This window comes from Opisthocomus hoazin, chromosome Z (assembly GCF_030867145.1).
Source record: "Opisthocomus hoazin isolate bOpiHoa1 chromosome Z, bOpiHoa1.hap1, whole genome shotgun sequence".
In the NCBI taxonomy this organism is placed as follows: Eukaryota; Metazoa; Chordata; class Aves; order Opisthocomiformes; family Opisthocomidae; genus Opisthocomus; species Opisthocomus hoazin.
This window is the reverse complement of record NC_134454.1, coordinates 990,922-1,013,411: the sequence shown is the minus strand read 5'-3', so window position 1 is coordinate 1,013,411 and position 22,490 is coordinate 990,922. Positions and strand designations below refer to the sequence as shown.

The 22,490-nt window shown below is 41.6% G+C and overlaps 1 protein-coding gene across 6 annotated transcripts in view; it reads left to right on the top strand.

Moving 5' to 3' along the window:
- The window catches only part of TMEM161B (transmembrane protein 161B), a 55,055-nt gene that overhangs the window by 6,000 nt on the left and 26,565 nt on the right, over positions 1–22,490 (top strand). For all 6 annotated transcript variants that reach the window (XM_075447288.1, XM_075447286.1, XM_075447285.1 and 3 more), the window contains exons 2-5: positions 5,505–5,608; positions 11,391–11,471; positions 17,137–17,234; positions 18,959–19,115. In XM_075447288.1, the coding sequence (XP_075303403.1) occupies positions 5,535–5,608; positions 11,391–11,471; positions 17,137–17,234; positions 18,959–19,115 (410 nt within the window). In that variant the 5' untranslated portion in view covers positions 5,505–5,534. The remainder of the gene's footprint in view (positions 1–5,504; positions 5,609–11,390; positions 11,472–17,136; positions 17,235–18,958; positions 19,116–22,490) is intronic.

Below are 22,490 nucleotides of genomic sequence, written 5' to 3'. Positions count from 1 at the left end.
ATGCTGCCTTGGTTTGCATCAGTTTCCCTCCTGTTGTCTTGAGTTGAAAAGGCATTTTCTTTTACTTACAAACAGGAAGCCCTAGGAATAGCTGCAGAAACACACTGGCACCTGATTAGGCAGTCCTCCTAATAAAAGCATTATTCTAGAGAAACAGTAATGTAACTTTCTGCTGAGATAGTGAACTCTGAGGATCACGGCTTAGTAGGCAGGCTAGATGGAGGGACGGTGGTGTCTCTCACGTTGGATGGAAGTGGTTGGGCTTATCGTGAGGTGGTCAGCATAAAAATTTCATTTTGAAATGCGTGGTTTGTTTTGTAAAGAAATAAAAACTATATAATTCCTGAGCAATTTAGTAATTTAAATATATCACATATATTATGCAAGCAGCTTGTTTGAATAACACTTTGTTTCGTTTTACGTACGCTTCCTCTTAGCTGGGGAGTTGGTTTGAGTAATCTTATTGCACGGGACTCCAAGATGAGAAGAGTCCTGAATAAAGGTAGAGTGTTTAAAATAACATGTACAGGGATGAAGACTGAGATTGAAAGCTGGTCTTGGTACATGGAGCAGAAGCAAAAGTGAGGTCTTACTTTTTGAGGTACCTCAAAGAATTGATGGCACCAACGTAAAGGAGCAGTAGAAATTTCAAGGAAGGAGGAGGGTTTAGCAAAGACAGGCTTGAGCACTAAAGTAAGTTAATGATATCTGACACCTCCCCCCCAAAGTGTTATTTCAAGTTATAAAAAAGTCACGAGTACTTCAAGGTGACACTTTGTTATGAGATGGGTGGTAACATACGGAAAATGTTTACAAATGCTGAAAGGTAATTTATGCTAGCTTACTTTCCCTCAGTTGTATTTTAACACTTCATCTGTCTGTATTTTTTCATAAAAGCAGTATTGAAACAATTTCTGATTTATTCAAATGGGGAAAAAAACCCAAAAAGCCATTGAAGAGAGAAAAGAGAACTTTCTTTGGTACAGTATTTAAGACCAAAGATGATCTTGCTGGTGAGGAGGGGGAAGGCTGATGAAGAGTGGTGGATGCTGGAAGTTAACAGCTGGTTGCATAGCAGGGGCTGGCAGCAGGGACTTGGCTTGTATGACCATAGGACAGTCTCTGAGGTTCGAGGACTGCTAGGAACGGACAGCATCCACCTGACCAAATTGGGCAAAAGCATCTTTGCCAACAGGCTAGCCGAAGTGGTGTTGAGGCCTTTAGACTAGGACTGAAGGAGGTGATGACTCACAAATCAAGAAGGAAGAAGTGGTGGACTGGGTTGGTAAGTGAAGGGTGCAGGCTGATGTGGAGTCCTTGACAACTAAACAAGGCAGAAGACGGCCCACACAATTTATAAACACAAACAAGGAAATACCTGCACACAGATAATGAGGCTGGCATTATGGGGAAGAAAGTCTTATACCTCTTCTGGGAGGTTAGCACTCTTGGGTGATGGGGTGGCTCATACGATTGGAGTGCTGTCATTGGTGGATGCACGCCTTTTAGAAGGACTGCCTGGGCTGGGGAGGAGGGGGACTTGCTCTTAAGTGAGAGCAGTGGGGATGCAGAGGTCTGCTGTGGGATGAATAACAGACCATCTGAGAGCTTGTGGGTAGGGACTAGAGGGCTGAGCAACAGAGGTGATGTTGTTGTAGGTGGCTGCTGTAGATCACCTATTCATGAAGAAGATAAGGCCTTCTTCAGACAATGAGAAGAGTCCTCAGGTTTCCAGGTGCTGGTTCTGCAGGGTCCTTCAGCCACCCCAGCGTCTTCTGAAGAGACAGCACAGCAGGGCACAAGCAATCCCGGAATTTTTTTGTGTGCTTTGATGGCAGTTTCCTAACAGGTGATTGAGGAGCTGATGAGAAGTGCTTTGCTGGACCTCAGACTTGCAAACGAGGAAGAACTGATTGGTGATGTGAAGGTAGTGCAGCCTTTGCTGCATTCACCTTTGGGTGGTAAAGGATCCTGAGAGAAGGAAGCACGGCAAATAGCAGGGTCACAATCCTAGACTTCAGCTGAGCAGACTTTGGCCTGAAAGCTGGTTAACTTTGGAGTATCGCCTCCTCCAAGCTCAGGGACAGTCCATCCAGGGACAGTTCATCCATGAAGGAACACGGAGCTCATGACAAAACTTAAACATAGAAAGGAAGCAGAGTCAGGTGACCCAGGAGGAATATGGAGAAATGTCTGAGTGTACAGAAGTGGGGTTAGGAAAGCCAAAGCCCACCTGGAATTGAGTTTGATGTGCAGCGTGAATGGTAATGAGAAGACCTTCTGCAAGTGTATCAACAGCAGATGTATTATGACGGAAAACATGGGCCTGCTGCTGACTGGTGCAGGAGACCTCATGGCAAAGGACATGGGAAAGACCAAGATACAAATGCTGCCTTTGCCAGTCTTCACTGATAAAGTTTGTCTTCAGAAATCCCAGGCTTCCAAGACTGGTAGGAGAATCTGGAGCAATGGAGGCTTACTCTCCATGGAAGACTATCACTTTAGGGAATATTGAAACAAATTGTAGATACACAAGTCCGTGGATCCTGATGGGGTGCACCCACCAGTGCTGAGGGAGTTGTGAGGTCACTCTCTTTGGCTGCCCTCTGTCTTTGAAAGGTCGTGGCAATCAGGGGAAGTTGCTGAGGACTTCAGAAGACAAGTGTTACTTCTGTCTTCAAGAAGTGAGAATATGGGAGCTAAAGGCTGGTCAGCCTCCCCTTGATCCCTGAGGTGGTGATAAAACAACCCTGGAAACTAAATCCAAACGTTATTAAAGACACAGTGAGTTTGGGAGTAGTCAGCTTGGATTTGTGAAGGGAAAGTCGTGCTTGACCAACTTGGTGGCATTCTACAGTGAAATGACTAGCCTGGTGGACAAGGGGAAGAGTGTATAATGTTTATCTTGGCTTTAGCAATGCTTTCAGCACTGTGTGCCATAACATACTCGTATACAAACTGATGGAGTATGGGCTACGTAAATGAGCAGTGAGGGGGACTGAAAACTGGCTGAGGTGCTGAGCTCAGTGTTGTGATTAGTGGCAAAAAGTCCAGCTGGAGGCCGGTTGCTAGCGATGTGCCACAGGAGCTGATACTGGTGCCGGTGTTAGTTAGCGTCTTCGTTAATGACCAGGAAGATGGAAGAGAGTGCACCCTCAGCGGGTTTGCAGATGGTACAAAACTTGGAGTGATACATCAGGTAGTTGTGTTGCCATTCAGAGGGACCGCTGTAGGCTGGAGAAACGAGTCAACAGGCATCGCATGTGACTCGGCAAAGGGAAAAGCCAGTACTGCTGAGGAGGAAGAAGCCCAGGCACCAGCACGTGCTGGGGCTGTCCACCTGCAAAACGGTTTGGCAGAAGAGGACCTGAGAGTCCTGGAGGTCATTAAGTTGACCATAAGCCAGCAGTGAGCCCTTGTGGCGAAGAAGGCCAACAGCACCCTGGGCTGCCTTATGCTGAGAATCACCAGCAGGTTGATGAAGGTGCTCACCTCTGCTCAGCACTGGTGAGACACTGGAGTGCTACGTCTGGTTTTGGCTTCCCCAGTACAGGAGAGACATGGGCTTACTGAAGAGAGTCCTGCGCAGGGCCACAAAGATGGTGAAGAGACTGGGCCATCTGTCATATGAGGAGAGGTTGAAAGAGCTGGAGATGTCGAGCCTAGAGAAGGTTCAGCAGGTATCTTAGCCCTGTGTGTAAATACCTGAAGGGGTTGAACAAAGAAGGTGGAGCGAGACTGTTCTCAGTGGTGCCCAGTGAAGGAACAAGAGGCAGTGGGCATAATACAGAATATTTCATTTAAACATAAGAACTTATAAAACTGTTTAGGGTGAGAATGATCAAGCACTGGCACAGTTTGCCTAGAGAGGTCTCTCTCCTTGGAGACATTCAAAACCTGACTGAACACATGGCTCTGAGCAAACTGCACGAGTTTACCCTCTTATTAACAGGGAAGGTTGTGCCAGCTGATCTCCAGAGTCCCTTCCAACCTCAACTGTTCCACCGTTCTGTAAGAATTTCCTCTTCCAGTTTTGTCTTTACATTCAGAGAAACTTCTGGTAAAAATAACGTGTGGTTATATGTCCTCCAAGAGAATAGGTGTGCTAGGTGGGAGAGGATGTGTTTCAACAACGGCCATACCGCATGCTGTGCTGCTGGTTAGGTGTTCTTCAGGGGTGGATCTTACTTTTTCCTTTGGGGAGTGTTGGAGAAAATGTTTCTCAAGTGTATGAGAGAATCCCTGTTTTATTTGCCAGTGGTTAATTGCCTACTGCTTCCGTATGTGGATTCTTTTGCCTCCTGACCTTCTGTAGCACATTATGTCAGTACGAAGCTAGTGAGGTGTAATTCCTGGCTTCGACAGACAGAGAGGGAAATACTTTATCTTCAAAATATTGTTAGTAGCTAGCAATACCCAAAAGTTGATATCCCAGAGTGAAAGTGGATATGAACTTCTGTATGTCACCACTTAACTGTGGCATTTTGTGTGCCGATTTAAGTGTCTACCTTCCTCTCCATGAAAAAGTAGTCTGAAAAACAGTCTAAGAGAGTGGAAATAGCTTGTCTGGTTGGTTCTTGGTATGTTTTCACTTGCATGATTTTGTAAATTTCCCTTGCATATCTGTGTTTGACACTTTTTCTGTTTACTATTGCTTGTGATGTTTTAAGCATGAAAATCTTGCCTGTAAATAGAGGAAATACGGTCCGTGCTCTTCATGATGGTTTTTAACATGATGTTGATGTTAGCTGATAGAATTTCATGTGCAGGATAAAACTTATTACTCTAATGACTTTAAACGATGCAGTATTTCACTTATTTAGCTTTAGAAGTTTAAAGTTGCTTTGCTTAAAAAAAAACCAAACCCCGACAACCCTTATTCAGAATGAAAGCTTGCTGAGTGTCTGTGGATGAGATTGCCTCCGGCTCCGCTGCGGTGCCAGATCCCGATCCGGAGCTGGGTGTTGAAGTGAAGCTGTGCTGATTGCTGTGTGCGCTCCCCTCCCTTCCAGACCTGTGCCTGCGGTTCAGCGAGGAGCAAATGCTCTGCGCTAGTCAAAGGCTGAAATTTCATGACACAGATGTTGTAAATTATTGTTACTTCCAGTGGGTTTGTGCAGTGTCAGCTGTTAAATCGTGTCAGAACTGAAGAGACCACAAAAACCAAGACTGTAATCAGTGATGTAGTTTTAAGGCTTGATGTCTTGCGAAATGCCACTTCTGCATGTGGCCCTACAGCCTGTGAAACGGGGGACTTGTGTTACCGGCCTTGTGACCTGGCAATGCCTTTTCCCTTCGGTGAAGCACGTAACTGGTCATAGCAAGTTCCAGGGGATTTCTCAAAAACTGATAAGGTAGTGGTTTTTTTTCCCCTCCAGTTTAAAAAAAAACAACAAACAATGTTATCCTTACCATACAAGATGTTCTTATTTTTCTTTTTTTAAAGGTACGTCAGCACTTTTCTAAAGCACTTATTGACTTGTTATTAACTTATTCCTCTACAGGGTGTGATAGGTGTACAGTTGGTGGTTACCATGGTAATGGCTAGTGTCATTCAGAAGATCATACCTCACTATTCTCTTGCTCGTTGGCTTCTCTGTAGTGGCAGGTAAGATAAGAAACAGTTGCTATACGGTGTGTGAATATGGTAATACTATTATGCATTAGAGTAGTAATAGTAAAACATACTAATTTAGGTTGTTTTGTTGAAAAGTAATTAACCTGTATTTTTAATTTTATTACCATAGCGTTGTGAAACGTGACTTACAGGCTCAAGGTATGAAGGCAGTGTTGCTGTAAAAGAAGACTTGTGTGTTGCTGTTAATTGTATCAGTCATAAAGTTAGCTGTTGTCCAGCTCTTATATTAAAAGCACAAGCTACATACTGTAAGCTGAATACAAAACATTGAAGAATGGAAGGATTTTTTTCTCTCCACTGCTGCAGTGTTCTTCATAATCCACCTGCTGATTAGCCTTGCATATAAAGAGTGCTTAGGTATTTATTAAAAATTCTGGTTTTTTTAATACTCCGTGGGACAGGATTAGTGTAAATTTCAATACACTACTTCCTCATAACAATAGATCAAACAGACATAATGGGTTGCAAGGGGAGCATTCCCTGTGTGGCTGTATCTGTAATAACGAACACCATGAGCTGTTTTGAATATAAATCAGTATCTTAAATATTAAAAAAATCATAGACACTGCTTTTTCATTTGGGAAGAAAAACACTTTGTATGATTAGAAGGTAGTGTGCTGTTTTTTGTGATTGTTAAAGTTTTGAGAATACCAAATCTCTACTCCATGATTTCTGAAGGAGTTTCCTTGAATAATGATGAGCTCCATAGGAGTCTTAACCAGTCTGGTATAATTTTACGTTGCCTCTTTTCCTCTGCATCTCGAAATTACTAACTTTTTTCTGTTTAATTTTCACCATTTCATCACCCACAGAGCTGCTAATGAAAAATGACTGTAAGTGTTCTTTAGGTGCATATTGGGTATCAGTGGTTAGGTGTAATGGCAAAACAGTAATTGACAGGTGAAAAATATGAGCAGGAATCGTACTCTTAAATGTCCTGTGAAGTTTCATTGTTGAACATATCTGCAGGGTATTGATCACCTTTTTTGTGCTCTAAAAAGGGTATTATATGAATTAAGATGAAACTGCATACCACTTATTTTTAAAGTGTGTTACTACCATAGAATTTTTTATCAGTTATTCTTCAAATGACAGTTTGTACTTTTAACGTAATGTTTAAAAGATTTATTTAAACTTTTATTTCAAAATTTATATGTTAAATTGCTCTTTTTAAAGAATTCCTCAATATTATGCCCATGGTTTTCATTCTTGTGAAATTTTTGCTTCCTGTATCCTTGTTCTGAGGCATGCCTTGTGCCAATGATAGGGAGAGGTTTGCTGTTCAAATATTTTTCCATCATCCTTTTCTCCTTTTATGTCTGCACTTCAGCAGATTGATAAGTACATAAAGCAGGACTTCTGCACTTGTGCTTGTGGATTTCTGCTCCCACTGAAGTCAGTGGGAGTCTTATTATGGCCTTCCATGTTAGTAGCCTTGAAAATCTCATTGTTGCTTTTCAGTGTTCTTCTGTTCATCTAGTAACTATTTTAGTGCATTGTAATTTCGGTCGTTGTGAATAACTTTGTGTTCCAGAAATAAAAACAAGTCAGAAGCTTCACTGTGACAAGAATCTGAATTTTGATGGCAGAAAGAAAAGCAGTTCTTTTCTTAGTTTAGCTGACAAATTATCTTTTATGTTTAACCCATTTTCCTTTGTTCTGTCTTTTTGCCAACACTGCCTTGACAGACTTGTGTGGACGGAGTGGTACAGGGTTTTATACACACCTAAGCGTACAGCTACAAGAAGCAGCACTCTTAAGCAGTCCAGCTTTTCTAGAAGTTACCACCTGTTCCTCCTTTCCTTTGTCAATATACTTCAACTAGTCTTTGATTCCCAAAACTGGTTTTTAAGTTGTTTGGCTTCAGCGTCATTCTTCCAAAGGGTTGCGAGGCTTTTCTGCAGAAGATAGTTCTGAAATGTCTGTAGATATCCTCCCTCCCATTTGGCAAGGGCTAAAACACATTACCAGACAAGCCAGCAACTCTTAAGTGACCAGCTGGTTTCAAAATGGCTGTATGTGTACGTTCAAAGTCTATTACAAGAAGACATAGACATTTCAAATTTTAAAAGAATTGTTACAATGGACAGAAGTAAGATAATTATTCGTTCACAGAATGAACAGCTATCATTGAGTGTTGAAAAATTACTTAAATTTGAGAAGAAATACGAACTTTTTCTATCAATGCCATTTTCAGAGCTTGAACAGAATTTGAATATTCGTATTTATTGAAGTCAGTGAACTGGCAGCCTAAGTATCTGCACAGGCCTTTGCATTTTTAACTAATAACACATTCTCTACAAAAATGTTGCTTTTAAGTTGCTTAGCTTCTTCAGTTGTTCTGTTTTCAGGCCGCTTCAGGAAGACAGGAGAAAATGGATGTTTTGTTGTGCATTCGTTAATGACCATCACTGGAATTAACTGGGGCCTATCTGTGCTGCTGTTGCTGTTCAGACTAACTTGGATATGTCAAAGCTACAGAGTAATCAGTTGTGGGATCTCAGTTTTGAACATATATAAGCTAAAGCAGATATGAACTTTTTTTTTATCTCTGCCTTTGTGAAAATGTGTTTTCAGGTCTCTTGGTTCTGAGATTTTAAATGCAAAGTGTGTAGGGTTTACTAACTAAAGAATCCTGAAACTGTTGCCTCCTGATACGTTGTAATGAGGAATCACTGGCAACGTAATTCTGTAGTGTAATTAAGAGCAAATTGTGGTTGAAGTGTTTGATTTGTGTTAGTGTGTTACACAGAACAAGAATTTTGTGTATTCTGCTGTATTAGATACTATTTCTCTGTGCAGGGAAGATTTTGAAAAATTAGCTTTCTGACACAGGTGACTTTCATCATTGCAGAACTACTTGTGGTACTGTCAGCATGCCAGGTTTGGGTCTGGGAGACGGTGAATGACACAGCAGAAGACTGTTTCTCTGCTTTCTGACACTTTCTCTAGGTCATGTGAAAGATAGGAAGAAGTTAATATCTCCAAAGTAGTTTGTCTTCTTGGATGCGAAAGTTGTTGCTGTGGTTTCTGTGTGATTCTCAGTCTTAAAAGAAGTCTCTTTGTAGGCAATTTGCAAACAAACAGCAAATTTTTCAGCTGGGACTGCACATGATAAAAATAAAGTATTGAAATAACTTTCACTCTTATGATGCCTCAGAAAACCCACAAACCAAATTCAGCCCCTCCTCTTCCCCGCATAACTCCCCGTTCATGCAAAGCCTGTCGTAGTTGCCATTTTCAGTTTTTGAACTGGCAGTGAATTCCTTCGGGGGAAATTTGCAGCGTGCAGCGATTTGGATCGCTGTAATGTATTACTGGTTGGTACTGAAATTCTTTTCTCTTGAAGAAATCCTAGCATCAGCTGATTCTTCAGCCCAGCAGTACCCACAGACACAGGCTCCTGGAACCCCCAATGTACCCCCAAAACCCCCAATGAACCAGCCTGTATGCTTTGTAATGTTGCTGGCTTCAACTCGTACGTATCCACTAATGCCAGTTTTAAAGTTATTTTAAGATAATGTTCATGAGCTCTGTGAAACGGCCTGTTTAATGCTTCATTGTACCTGCAATTAAACTGCCAAAACTAGGAGCTCTTCCTGAAATGTGTTGTATTTTTGTCACACCATTTCTCTTCATTCCCACTTCCCTGTGCTCAGCTGGGTTTAGTATAGTGTCATGGACAGTATCGGGGCGGAGGGCCTGTGTCTCCTGTTTAAGATCTGCCAGGCAGGCGTATGCTCAGTGATAGCACACATTTTGTTACAGTTGTACGTGTTCTTCCTCGTAGTGTTTATCCAGTGTCTCTTGCAGCACGTGTGCACAAGTAGCGTCCATGCCATTGTAAGGAGGGTAGAAGGTGCATGATATTGCTTGTCCTGGCTGCTTGCATTTAGGACTGTTTCTGATTTTAGCACAAGTCTTGTAGCAGTGAACCTCCCTCAGTATTTGTTGTGTAGACAATGTTCGAAGAAGAATGACAGAATTTTTTATATTTACATGGAAGGTCATATTCTGAAAATGTAAAGATGGGGGACCAAACTTCTACTAGAGTCAGGAAACCTTTCCAGAGCAGAGCTGGGAATCAAGTGTGATCAAGTGGCTTAGAGATTGTTTGGGTTCGGTGTTTGTTTTCCACATTTGCCTTGCTTCTTTCTGAAATTGGATGTAACATGATCTCTAATTCACCAGAGTAGATTTGAGCGGTTCTACTTGATGAGGTTTTCTTAACGTGAGAAGTAACTGATGTTGGTGGATACCATCATCATCTGACTATTACCCTGTGTTGACCTGTATCGCCAATTAGTGGCCTCCTACTCCAGAAAAGTACTTCCACATAAATTTACCAAGTCTGTTCCCGTTAATACTTGGGCTCCTTTGCCTCAGCGTTGCAGAATGGCTGTCGGACTGACACACTTCCTGCATCTGGACAGTAACCCTCCCTTACTGAATGTGGAGATGGCCTTGTTTCAGCTACTAGGGTTCCTGGTAAAATATACTGCCTTAGAGACTTAACCATCTCTGTTTTTCCTTCTCAGAATTTCATAGAATCACAGAATGCTTTGGGTTGGAAGGGACCTTTAGAGGCTGTCTAGCCCAAGCCCCGTATGGTGAGCAGGGACATCTGCAACTGGATCAGGTTGCTCAGAGCTCCATCCAACCTGGCCTTTAATGTTAACAGGGATGGGGCCTCCACCACCTCTCTGGGCAACCTGTGCCAGTGTTTCACAACCCTCATGGTAAAAAATTTCCTCCTAATATCTAGTCTAAATCTGCCCTCTGTTAGTTTAAAGGCATTACTCCTTGTCCTGTCGCAACAAGCCCTGCTGAAAATATTTTCCCAGTCTTTGCTGTAGGCCCCTTCAGGTACTGAAAGGCTGCTGTAAGGTCCCCCTGCAGCCTTCTCTTCTTTTCTCCAGGCTGAACAGCCCCAACTCTCTCAGCCTGTCCTCATGGGAGAGAGTGGCATTTCTTGGCCACTACTTGCCTTTTAAGTAAATGAGCAACGGATGATGCTGTAGGTGACCCTGCTTCGGCAGGAGGGTTGGACTAGATGACCCACAGAGGTCCCTTCCAACCACTGCCGTTCTGTGATTCTGTGATTCTGTGATACGCCTTGACTTGTGAATGTGGAAAAACTTGCAGCTCATCTACATGTGAATTAGTTTTTTAATAGGACTTTTTCTAGTGAAGTTGAAGATATCACTGAGGAGGTGTTTAGGAAAGGAATGTTGATGTTGTGATCTGCTCTGTCTAAGAAAAGAGACTGGTAATGGTTGTTTAATGATAGCTATTCCAGATTCTGGAAAATTACTGTTTTTTTGAGAGGCAAAATTATACTTTATAAAGTCGTTCAGAATATACTTCTAATGCATAATTGTAATGCTAAAATTATTCTGGTGAACTTTTTCCAATATTGGTACAACCTTGTTTGCTGTATTTGACGATAACTTGAGAATTTGGTGTTTTAAGAAGTGAAAACCCTTCACTTGAAGCACAAAGTGGCAAAGCTTTCTAATTATGAATAAGCATCTCATACTTCAGAGAACTGAAGTTTAACTGTTGTTGTTCAGTTCAGGCAGGGTTGGTACTTGCACAGAAGGGTATCTTGCTTAGGTGTTGCAAATGACCAGTCTCTTCATATGCGTATAGATTTGTATTGAGATACTTTTTTTTTTTTTTTAAAAAAAAAAAAACCACTGTAAATTGCCAGTACTGGTATTGTTTTACTTGAGATTTTTTTCTTCTTTAGTTTACGGTGGTACCAGCATCCTACTGAAGAAGAACTACGGATTCTTGCAGGGAAGCAAAGAGGGAAGAGCAAAAAAGATAGGTAAATACTTGTTTTAAGCTTTTTCCTTTTTTTAAAAACTCTTTTTTCTCAGCATAATCCATATAATAACTGCTGGCCAACTTTTCTTTGTGTGAGTTAAAAACTGCTAGTTGAGTATGACTGCCCTCTGTCACAGCTCTGTACCAAACTGTGTTCTTTCAGTTTAACATGGAGTTGAACGTGCCCAGATTATGCAGAACTGGATGATTTCCAGTCCACAAAATTGGTCTGTGAAATTGCTAATTTGGTGGCAAGGACTTTTTTTAGTGAATGTGTTCATCTGAATGAAAATTGAGGAAAGCAAATCTTCAATAGAATTGAAACTCTTTGTCTTGAAGCAAGAGAAGAAAGATTTGAGTAGATCAGTTTGACATAGGGTTACTATGAGCCACCACTGTTACACAGCTGTGAAAAAGGTAGATGTGCTCCTAGGATGTATTAGGTGAGGTATTTCTAGTACAAGAGGTAGGGAAATGTTAATCCTTTTGGACAAGGCACCAGTGTGGAACTTTATCTGGATTAATGTGTACAGTTCTGATCACTCACGTTCAAGAAAAATGAACTTTTACGTGAACAGGCGAATAGAGAGATGCTAGGATCATCCGTGAAACAGAAAGTCTGTCTTACAAGAGGAGGCTAAGAGAGCTTGGCTTCTTTAACCTAGCAAAAAGATGATTGAGGGGGATGGGATAGCTGTCTATCAGCTTAAGATGGACAGATATTTCTGGTGTTCAGGCATCAGGTTCTGGAACAGCCTTACCAGAAGTACAGCTGCAGCAAGAACCAAGACATCTTGATGGTGGAGCTGGCTATGTTGATGCAAGATTTCTGAATTGTCTGCGTTTAAAACAAACAAACAAACCAACCCCTCTGGCTTTCTTTTTAGGGACATAGGAGGTTTCCTATAGTCCTTTTTTTCCAGTATGAACTCTCTTGCAATTCCTAGTGCTTGTGTTAATCCCCAAACTACACAGGTAATCCGTGCATTATAATGGGATTTTTTTTTTTCTTTTTTTGCTGTTTCGTAGTTCTTAAGCTATGTGGTTGGCAAGCTTATTTGCCACATTTTAGTGTAAAGAATTAAGTTGTTCCTTTAAATAACTTGAATATTACATGTTTGTTGCAATGTTCTCTTGAACTCAGAAACCCATTTTATCTAACAGTTTTCTTTAACAAGATGAGGCAAAATAATTGTGAATAGCATTACAATTTATAACTGTCCATTTAACTAGTGATATTTATTCATATGTAAAATGAATTTAATTACGTAACTGTGACTTTTAAGTCCACCCGTAGGAGCCTTAAACAGAAAAATACAATCGCATTGCTAAATAATAATTATACATTGCTCTTCCTGCCTTTCCTCAGCCTTGCCAGTCTTTTGCTGTCCAAAAAATGTGTTCTCACTTTCACCAGAGCAATTACATGCTTTCAGCTGAGTGGAAGCGTGTCATGTTAATGTGTACTGACATACCATCTTAAATTTTGTAATCTTTGGGAAACTGAAAATTAGTTAGAACCTGTACCGCAAGTCACCTAGATGAACTTGTACTCTTAATGTTTCAAATGCAATGCTATGCTTTCATGTCTATACGGTCAAATTTGGTTGGTGTTTAGTTATTAAAAGATTGATATAATTGTCTTCCTATATTAACATGTAATCAAGAAAAAGCAGTTGAAATAGTTGTAGGTAGTGGTTTGTGCTAGATGAATTATAATCACAGGTGGATATGAAACTACAGAGAACCCGAGGTGATGTGGAGGCTTAAATAATGCTTTCTTTACTTTGCTGTTTTAGCAATAGAATGAATAATACACTTACATTTTAGTCAATAAATACAATTCTGTGTCCTCTAAAGAAGTGACTGTCGTTGGAGGAGAACCTTAGTTTAAAGCAGGAATTGTTCCTGTTGAGTTGGTTTGGAGATACTGTTTTAGGTTGCACAGAATGGAATGCAGTAGTCCTTTGAGCTAGAGAGATGTAAAACAGATGGTGTAGGAGAAATAAGGATACATCTATTTGATTTTACCCTTGTCTTTTGAAGATAAAGAATTTGCTTTGTGAAGCCTGTAGTCTTGCAAAATGTAGTATGTGCTCCTTACTTAAATACTTTTCCAATCTGAGCTAATTAAAAGAGACATGACAAAAGGAGATCCAAGGAACCTGCTGGAAAATTAGCCTTAGAAACAGCTGTAGCGTGAACTTGTAGTCCATTTTATTTGATGCATATTACACTTCAGTATATTATGCTATAGGTTACAATAGCACATGAATATTGGGCAGATTTTCTGTTTCAGAATAATTTGTATGATATTAAATTGTTAGACTAATGAAAAGGACCATCGCTACTATGAATTATTTTGAATTAAATCTGTCAATAATCCTGGGTATGTTCTGACTGTGCCTCTTGGATTATGGGTCTCCTGGGATAATTAAAGTGTAGAAACACCAAATTTTGTTGAGCTGAAATGGCTTCAGTTATCAAAATGCTCATCTTGCTCAAGATGATGATACTCCTGGGTGCGTGCAGTAGGAAAACATCAGAGTACAGCTGTGGGCAGGGAAGCACACAGAAGCTTGCAGATACTTAAGTGGCTGGACAGTGTTTGGGACTTCTTGTTTAGACTTGGGCACCTGAATTTTTGGAATGTTGCTTGAGATTCCTATCCTCAGTTTTCAGTTTGTCCATTAAGATTCATGTGCTTTGGAGGATACTAGGAATTAGTATCACCTGGGGGAAAAAAAAATTTATTAATGTTTTCTGCTGGTATTCTCATCTCACACATTGGCTGAAAGGACATCATTCCTTAAAAAGAAGTTCATAATTGATTGAATTGCTTTTTAATGCTGATGTCCCAATAGCTTGTCTTTCAGTGGAAAATCCACCTCTCATTTTCTGATTTCAGAGGTGCTGTTCTAAATTCTGGCAGAGTTTACTGTTTCCTCCTAGCCATTTAGGATTTTTAAGTTTTGGGTTTGACTTTTTTTTATTTTTTTTTTTTACATAACAAAACATTTCCTAATCTGCTTTAATATTTTTTTTTTTTAATACTGATGAGGTAATTTTTACCCTAGTTGGTAATATGTCACCCTAATTTCATGTAACTTGACATTGTTCAGGTTCTTTTATAAGCATGCTGTTTTCTTCAGTTTAAAGTGTAGTGGTGTGGCTTATATTCAGGAAAGTGAAGATCGTGATGTTGGTGTAGTTATGGAGCTCCAGATGAAAAGGTGCCTTTTACTCTAAATGTGTCATCTATTACGGTCTGTACCTGTACCTCTGCTGTGAAAAATGATTCCCTGAGGATGTGTTAGTTCTAGCCAACAATTTGGAAACATAGTCTAACTTCATGTTACACATAGAAGACGTACTTTTGTTTATGTTGTATTTCAGTGATGATTCAGTAGAACTGGAAAAGGGGAGCGGTGGTGGCTAGAAGAAAGCCTTCCACATGAGGAGGAAAAGCGTAAGGCTTACTAGTCTGGGAACTGGCCGAGGGAGGGTTTAGCAACAGGAACGTATCCAGTGTGCACTCAGGGCGAACAGGGATTAGTAAACTTCACAGAATTGTAGAACGGTTTGGGTTGGAAGCACCTTCTAGATCATCCAGTTCCAAGCCCCTTGCCATGGGCAGGGACACCTTCCACCAGCCCAGGTTGTTCAGAGCCCCGTCCAGCCTGGGCTTGAGCGCTGCCAGGGAGGGGACAGCCACAGCTTCTCTGGGCAGCCTGGGCCAGGGCCTCACCACCCTCACAGGGAAGATTTCTTACTTAGGTCTAACCTAAACCTCCCCTCTTTAGCTTGAAGCCATCACCCCTTGTCCTGTCGCTCCATGCCCTTCTAAAAAGTCCCTCACCAGCTCTCTCGCAGGCCCCTTCAGACACTGGCAGGTGCTCTAAGGTCTCCCCACAGCCTTTGCTTCTCCAGGCTGAACAACCCTTACAATGAATGACAAACTTACTACCATATTACACGAAGAGGCACTGAACGATGTTAGCAGAGTAGATGTAAGGACTTCTCAGTTCGGAGCGCACATTGTGGAACTTGGTGCCTTGTCCTGTGTCAGCTTTAAAAATATCAGACAGGTTCAGAAAGGGATGAGGCAAATTCGTGTAAATTTTGAAAAATAGTGGTTTCATAAAATGCAGTCTCTGCCTCAGATCATCCCCAGGTTGCTTAATGGTGGAAGCCGGGAAGGGTTTAGCAGCCTTTGGTTGCCTTGTTCCTTCCGTTTGTGTAAGTGAGTGTCTGCCTGCAGGATGGGAGTAAACGAATCTGTGTTACTTTGTGAAGCCCCTGTGTGTCGCTGCCATGCTCTGCAACAGAGGCTGAAACCTGCAGCACCGCTTCGGACCCTGGGCTGTATTGCAGTGGCTTAGCCTGCTGTGTCAGCCCAGGAGAGCGCGATGGATTATTTCTTTTCAAGGGGACCTCATAAATGCTTATAAATATCTGCAGGGTGGGTGTCAGGAGGACGGGGCCAGACTCTGTTCAGTGGTCCCCAGCGACAGGACAAGGGGCAACGGGCACAAACTGAAGCAGAGGAAGCTCCAGCTGAACCCGAGGAAGAACTTCTTCCCTCTGAGGGTGACGGAGCCCTGGCCCAGGCTGCCCAGGGAGGCTGTGGAGTCTCCTTCTCTGGAGATATTCCAGCCCCGCCTGGACGCGGTGCTGTGCAGCCTGCTCTGGGTGACCCTGCTTGGGCAGGGGGTTGGGCTGGGTGACCCACAGAGGGCCCTGCCAACCCCTGCCATGCTGGGATGCTGTGAAGTTGTACTGGAGCTCTGGGATTGCTAGTAATACTGAGATAAATAATTTTTTTTTTTTGTTTATTTTCATAAGCAGGGTATGAATTGAAACAAGTCTATAGTATGTCTATGCATACCTTTTTAGATAGAAAACTGTCTTAAAATTATCTTTGCTTGATGGCTAGTAGGATGGATCTTTCAAGGATCTGGATTAGTCCAGCTCACATGATGTACTTGCTGAACATCCTGTTGTGACAAAAAGGCCTAATACTTTTTTTGGTAAATTTGTTTCTTATTTTTTGCCTTATCAACTATCTTCTGAAGTAGATTACTGCTTGTTGTTTCCAGTGAATGTTCAATAAACTAGCACTGCCAAGTGGGTCTTTTTTACTTACTTTCAATACAGAGACCTTAGCCCTGTCGTCTTTCAGCATCCTGGTCTAGACCTCAATTAAAAAGTCTCCGTTTAACTTTGATTTTATTCATGGTATGTGTATGTTAGGGTGGATATATCGTGCTCTGTAGCTGTACTCGTATCACTAACCTTTTGAGACTATGGGCACTTACTAGAACACCCTGTGGCTCCCTGAACAGAGAAAATCCGTGGTCTGAGGTGAATACAGGCCACCCAGTCTTGCTCTAACACATGCTCAGGATGCAGCATGTAGGAGCCATTTAAACCCATACCACAGCAGTATGTCAGAGCCTTGCAAGATAAAGCTAGGAACCATTGGCATACCTGGTTGGTTCTCAAGATTTGAACTCCAAATAACCCATTTAGCTAGATAGATAAAAATGTTTGCATTTTGTAAAAAAGGAGTCTGCACTTCTCTTAAATTTGAAATGCCATTATATATTGAAAAGGTTTATTTTGTCATATCCATGTGTGTATTATCTATTTATTTATTTTTGCAGAAAATACAATGGTCATATTGAAAACAAACCCCTAACCATTCCAAAAGACATTGATCTTCATCTGGAAACAAAATCTGTGACTGAAAGGGACACTATTGGTAAGAACAAGTGGACACAGATGATAATACATTATCTCAAATATATCCTTATTCTTACTATGAAGTGTTTATTTGCGATGAACGCTGGAATGTCTTTTTTATAGACAATGAATGAACAGAAGTACAACTGATAATAAAGGTAAATGAGACGGCAAAAATGCGGGCTAATTCTCCTTTGTTGTTCCATAGATGACATCGTAATAACAGCGTTGTGGAAAAGGATGAGCAGGTGAAATCCAGCATAAAGCACATCTATTGTTGTATCAGGCATCCATAGCAATGTGAGGCAATGCCAAAAAGATCACATCGTAGTCTATTTGAAATAGGGATCATAGCTTTGTACAAGAAAATGACAATTGGCACACGTCGAAACATATACTTTCTGCTCATCTAAACCAGGAAATGTGCTGTAGCACTGAAACCTAAATCTTTCAACCACGCATCTGAAACATTAAGGTAGAATGCTTAGAAACAGAATGTGGCAGTACAGAAGCAAGCAGCATTAAGTGTTTTGGAAGTTGCTGTTATTTTAAATGGTAATTTTTAATTCTTTAATCAAAACCAGTCAGTCTGTTACAGAAAACTCGTGAATGGGTTTGTATGTATCTGTGATACGTATTTTCTTCCTATCTACAATTTTATATGCATGTGTTCTATGCATAAAAATGGAAAGGAAGCATAGTCCTATGCAGGAGATTTCTCAGCTTAAATTATCAGAGATAGTGTAGAGAATACCTTTAACGGAAATGCAGTTTTTTGAATCTGGCGCATAAATAAACCATTCGCAAGTTTCAGCTAGTGTTGTTTGCTTGAAATTCTAGGATTTAACTGTCTCCCTGAGTGCGTATAGGTACTGGTACGGTGTAGGGTTTAACTGTCTTTAAAAAGTTATGTATGCAAACTTTTGCTGAATCTAACCGGACAGTTATTTTAAAGTAAGTATACGACTTGCAAGTACCTGAGTTTGGCCAATTTCATGTGTTTGACGTCATGTACCTTGTAGTCAACAGACAGATGCTCAGTAATGCTTTGTGACTTTTTAACCCTGTAGATGTAGGGAATGTGTCTGGGACAGACAGGCTGCGCTTCGTTGTTACAAATTGTTCTTTACAGTTCCCAGCACCTGTGGGAACTCTCTGTGCAAATCACCCAGCCTGCATGCTGTGATCCCCAGATTTTTTGTGGTGGAATTTACACAATGATTTATGGCTGTACAGGAGATATTAACAAAACCTTGAAGAACAAACCATCAGTATCCTAGCTGTTGGGTTTTTTAAAGAAAAAAGGGAAGCAATTGTATGTAGTATTTTAAATGATTGTCAGTGAGCTTTTAATCTTTAACAGAGAGGCAAAACTCTTACCTGGAATTTTAGCTAGATTGAACTGGACAACAATTTTCTGTTGTGGTGTTGAGATCTAAATTAAGTATGTTTTTTGAATTTGGGATGTTAATGTATAACAGGTGAGATGATAAAATAGCAAAATCTTGCAGCCTTATAAATCTGAGTAGTAATGTATCGAAGAACAGAAGTGAAGAGTGAAGTTCAGGTTGTGGAGTGGAAAAAAAATGTGCCTCTTTTTGCTGTTGTTGCCCTTTACTTGGATGGTCTGGGTCTGCCTAGACCTCCATTGACTGAAACTTTTTAATTGTCACTCCGTTCCGTATACGTCAGTAACTGCCTTAAAATATCACACCTGTAAATTTGTGACCTTGTGTTTTTCAGCACTGCATTATTTTCCGGAATATCAGTGGCTGGTGGATTTCACGGTTGCGGCCACAGTTGTGTATGTGGTGACGGAAGCCTATTACAGTATTGTGAAGCCCACACAAGAAATGAATATCAGCGTAGTGTGGTGTCTGCTTGTCTTGGCTTTTGCAGTGTATCCTTCTCTGTTTTCTTAAATGATTCTGTCTGTTCCAAATAGTTTACATCATTTTGCAACCCGTGTAAAGCTCTGCATTGTTGATTGGTAGGATACATGAATATTTAACATGTGGAAAAATGATTGTGTGAAGTAGTGCTGTTGTTGAGTAATGTATATTCTGTACATACTGTTTATACTTGCTGGTATCAATAGCTTGTTAACGTTAATGCTAAACCACATATGGAAAAAATACATACAGTTAGTGCTTATCTGTAGTATGTAGTGCTTCTAAACTAACCTGGTTTTGCCCAGTTTGACAATCAGAAATAGACTTCTGTGCAGAAAGCATGTACAGCTTTTGGACAAGTGTGCAATTTACCGCACACTTTTTGTTTTCAATATGTTTAATGTGATGCTTCTTGAACAAAATAGTACAGTAATGTGTATACTAACTTATTGCAAAGATACATGCATGAATTCATAATTTTAAGATGCATTCAAGACACTTTTATGAAGTTTACAGAAAATAAAATGTGTAGACAGTTGTAGGAGCCGAGGTGGCGTGTTTTCAAAGCTCTGTGAAAAGCTGAACTCCCCTCTGAAACTGAGGGTGTTAAAGAAACAGGTAATATCAAACCATAAAAAGAAGCAGCTATTATGCTTGTTTTTATGGTAGAAGGCAATATCAGACATGGATGCTTGTGTGGTAATTAACTGCTTTCCACATACCAATCCAGATGTGCACTTTAGGGAGGAAAGTTGCCATTTAAAGATGTGATAGGTGATAAAGCAGTGGAATTGAATAAGGGCCTGCAAGAGTGCAGGGTATGGAAAGGTGAGTTTGAAAATGAATTTCTGCAACTCCTCTACTCCCTCAACAGCTGACAACCAGATGAAGTGCCAAGTTAGGATCGCCAGTGTAACACCCATCTACAAGAAGGGCCGGAAGGAGGATGCTGGGAACTACAGGCCTGTCAGCCTGACCTCAGTGCCGGGGAAGATTATGGAGCAATTCATCCTGAGTTACTCACTGGGCATGTGAAGGACAACCAGGGGATCAGGCCCAGCCAGCATGGCTTCATGAAAGGCAGGTGCTGCGTGACCAACCTGATCTCCTTCCGTGACCAGGTGACCTGCCTAGTAGATGAGGGAAAGGCTGTGGATGTCATCTACCTGGACTTTAGTAAGGCCTTTGACACTGTTCCCCACAGTTCCTCCTGGAGAAAATAGCTGCCCATGGTTTGGATGGGTGTACTCTTTGCTGTATAAAGAACTGGCTGAATGGCTGAGCCCAGAGAGTGGTGGTGAATGGAGTTAAATCCACCTGGCGGTCGGTCATGAGTGGTGTTCCCCAGGGCTCAGTTTTGGGACCGGTCTTGTTTAACATCTTTATCAATGATCTGGATGAGGGGATTGAGTGCTCCCTCAGTAAGTTTGCAGATGACACCAAGTTGGCCTGGAGTGTTGATCTGCTCGAGAGTAGGAAGGCTCTGCAGAGGGATCTGGACAGGATGGATCGATGGGCCGAGGTCAGTCATATGAGGTTCAACAAGGCCAAGTGCCAGGTCCTGCACTTGTGTCACAACAACCCCATGCAACGCTACAGGCTTGGGGAGGAGTGCCTGGAGAGCTGCCCAGTGGAAAAGGACCGGGGGTGCTGGTTGACAGCCAGCTGAACATGAGCCAGCAGTGTGCCCAGGTGGCCAAGAAGGCCAAGGGCATCCTGGCTTGGATCAGGAATGGTGTGGCCAGCAGGAGTAGGGAGGGGATCGTGCCCCTGTACTGGGCACTGGTGAGGCCGCACCTGGAGTACTGTGTTCAGGTTGGGGCCCCTCACTACAAGAAGGACATGGAGGGGCTGGAGCGTGTCCAGAGAAGGGCAGCGAGGCTGGGGAGGGGTCTGGAGAACAAGTCTGATGGGGAGCGACTGAGAAGACAGGGGCTGTTTAGTCTGGAGCAGAGGAGGCTCAGGGGGGACCTTACTGCTCTTTACAACTACCTGAAAGGACGGTGTAGTGAGGCAGGTGTTTGTCTCTTCTCCCAAGTAACTAGTGATAGGACGACAAGCAATGCTTTCAGGTTGCATCAGGGGAGGTTTAGATTAGATATTAGGAAAAATTTATTTACTGAAGGAGTGGTCGGGCATTGGACCAGGCTGCCCAGGGAGGTGGTTGAGTCCCCATCCCTGGAGGGGTTGAAAAAACGTGTAGATGAGCCTCTTTGGGACATGGTTTAGTAGGCATGGTGGTGTTGGGCAGATGGTTGGACTTGATGATCTTAGAGGTCTTTTCCAACCTATGATTCTGTGGTATAGCACTTGAATATTCGAAATCGATTCCTCTTTATTAAAGTGTGTTCTTCAGTAGAGATTCTTACGAATATTCGAAATCGATTCCTCTTTATTAAAGTGTGTTCTTCAGTAGAGATTCTTACTGTGTTGTGGGTTTTTTGGGGTTTGGGTTTTTTTTCAGTCTTAGCGATAACTGGTGGTGTTTTGTAAAACTTTTGAACTCAAATGTTTGGTTATATTTGGCTAGCAGTTCTGGATATGCTTCATGCTTGTCTGTACTTGGTAATTATTAAAAAGTGTGCTGCCTTTACGATAAGGACAGGAACTATTTTTTCTAAATAACCTGAAGTATAAATGATATCCAGATTTTTCCTCATGAGTAAGAACTTGCTAGAAGAGGGAGTCGACTCACATTATGGAAGAAAAAAAAAGACTGTTGGTAGCTTGATTCCAGACCAGGTATTTCTCCTTTGACTGGTCAGTGGATAGATCCACAGTCCAAAGTGTGTGGTTTTTTAGTCTACTAGGTAGTGACAGGAAGGTTGACGTCTGGCTCTTGTGCACCTTATGATGATATTGTGGCTGTATTATAGCTGATATATAGCTGTTATTGCACAGCCTTTGTTATATTTGTTTGGGTGAAGTCAGGAATTCTAGTTTAATGTTGGCAGAGGGAAGGAGGGAGAGGCGGTTACTGCTTAAGAAATCAGCAGTGAAAGCCAACACCTTTGACTCCCATTTTGAGGATGAGGGGGGAGGTTAATAGAGCTAGTAGAAAAACAAGCTTCAAACACTAAAACCACAATGCACTCTTAAATTTATTGGTGTCCAAGGCCTGTTTGCTTCATCTTTCAAGTCTTGGGCGTATCCAACTTAAATAATACGACAGTGACTGCAGCTCTGGGTGGAACAGAGTTGTGAATTATGTGTTGTAGGAAAATCCACTGCAGTAATTCTTTTTTACAGTGGTATTTGAATACAGTCGTACTCACCGCTTTGATTTGGTCATCATTCAGTCCAAAACCAAATGCTGAAATTAAAAAAGATAAAGTTGCCTGGCAGTGCAAGCTTTCTGTCTCAGTAGCGTGAACATGCAAGTA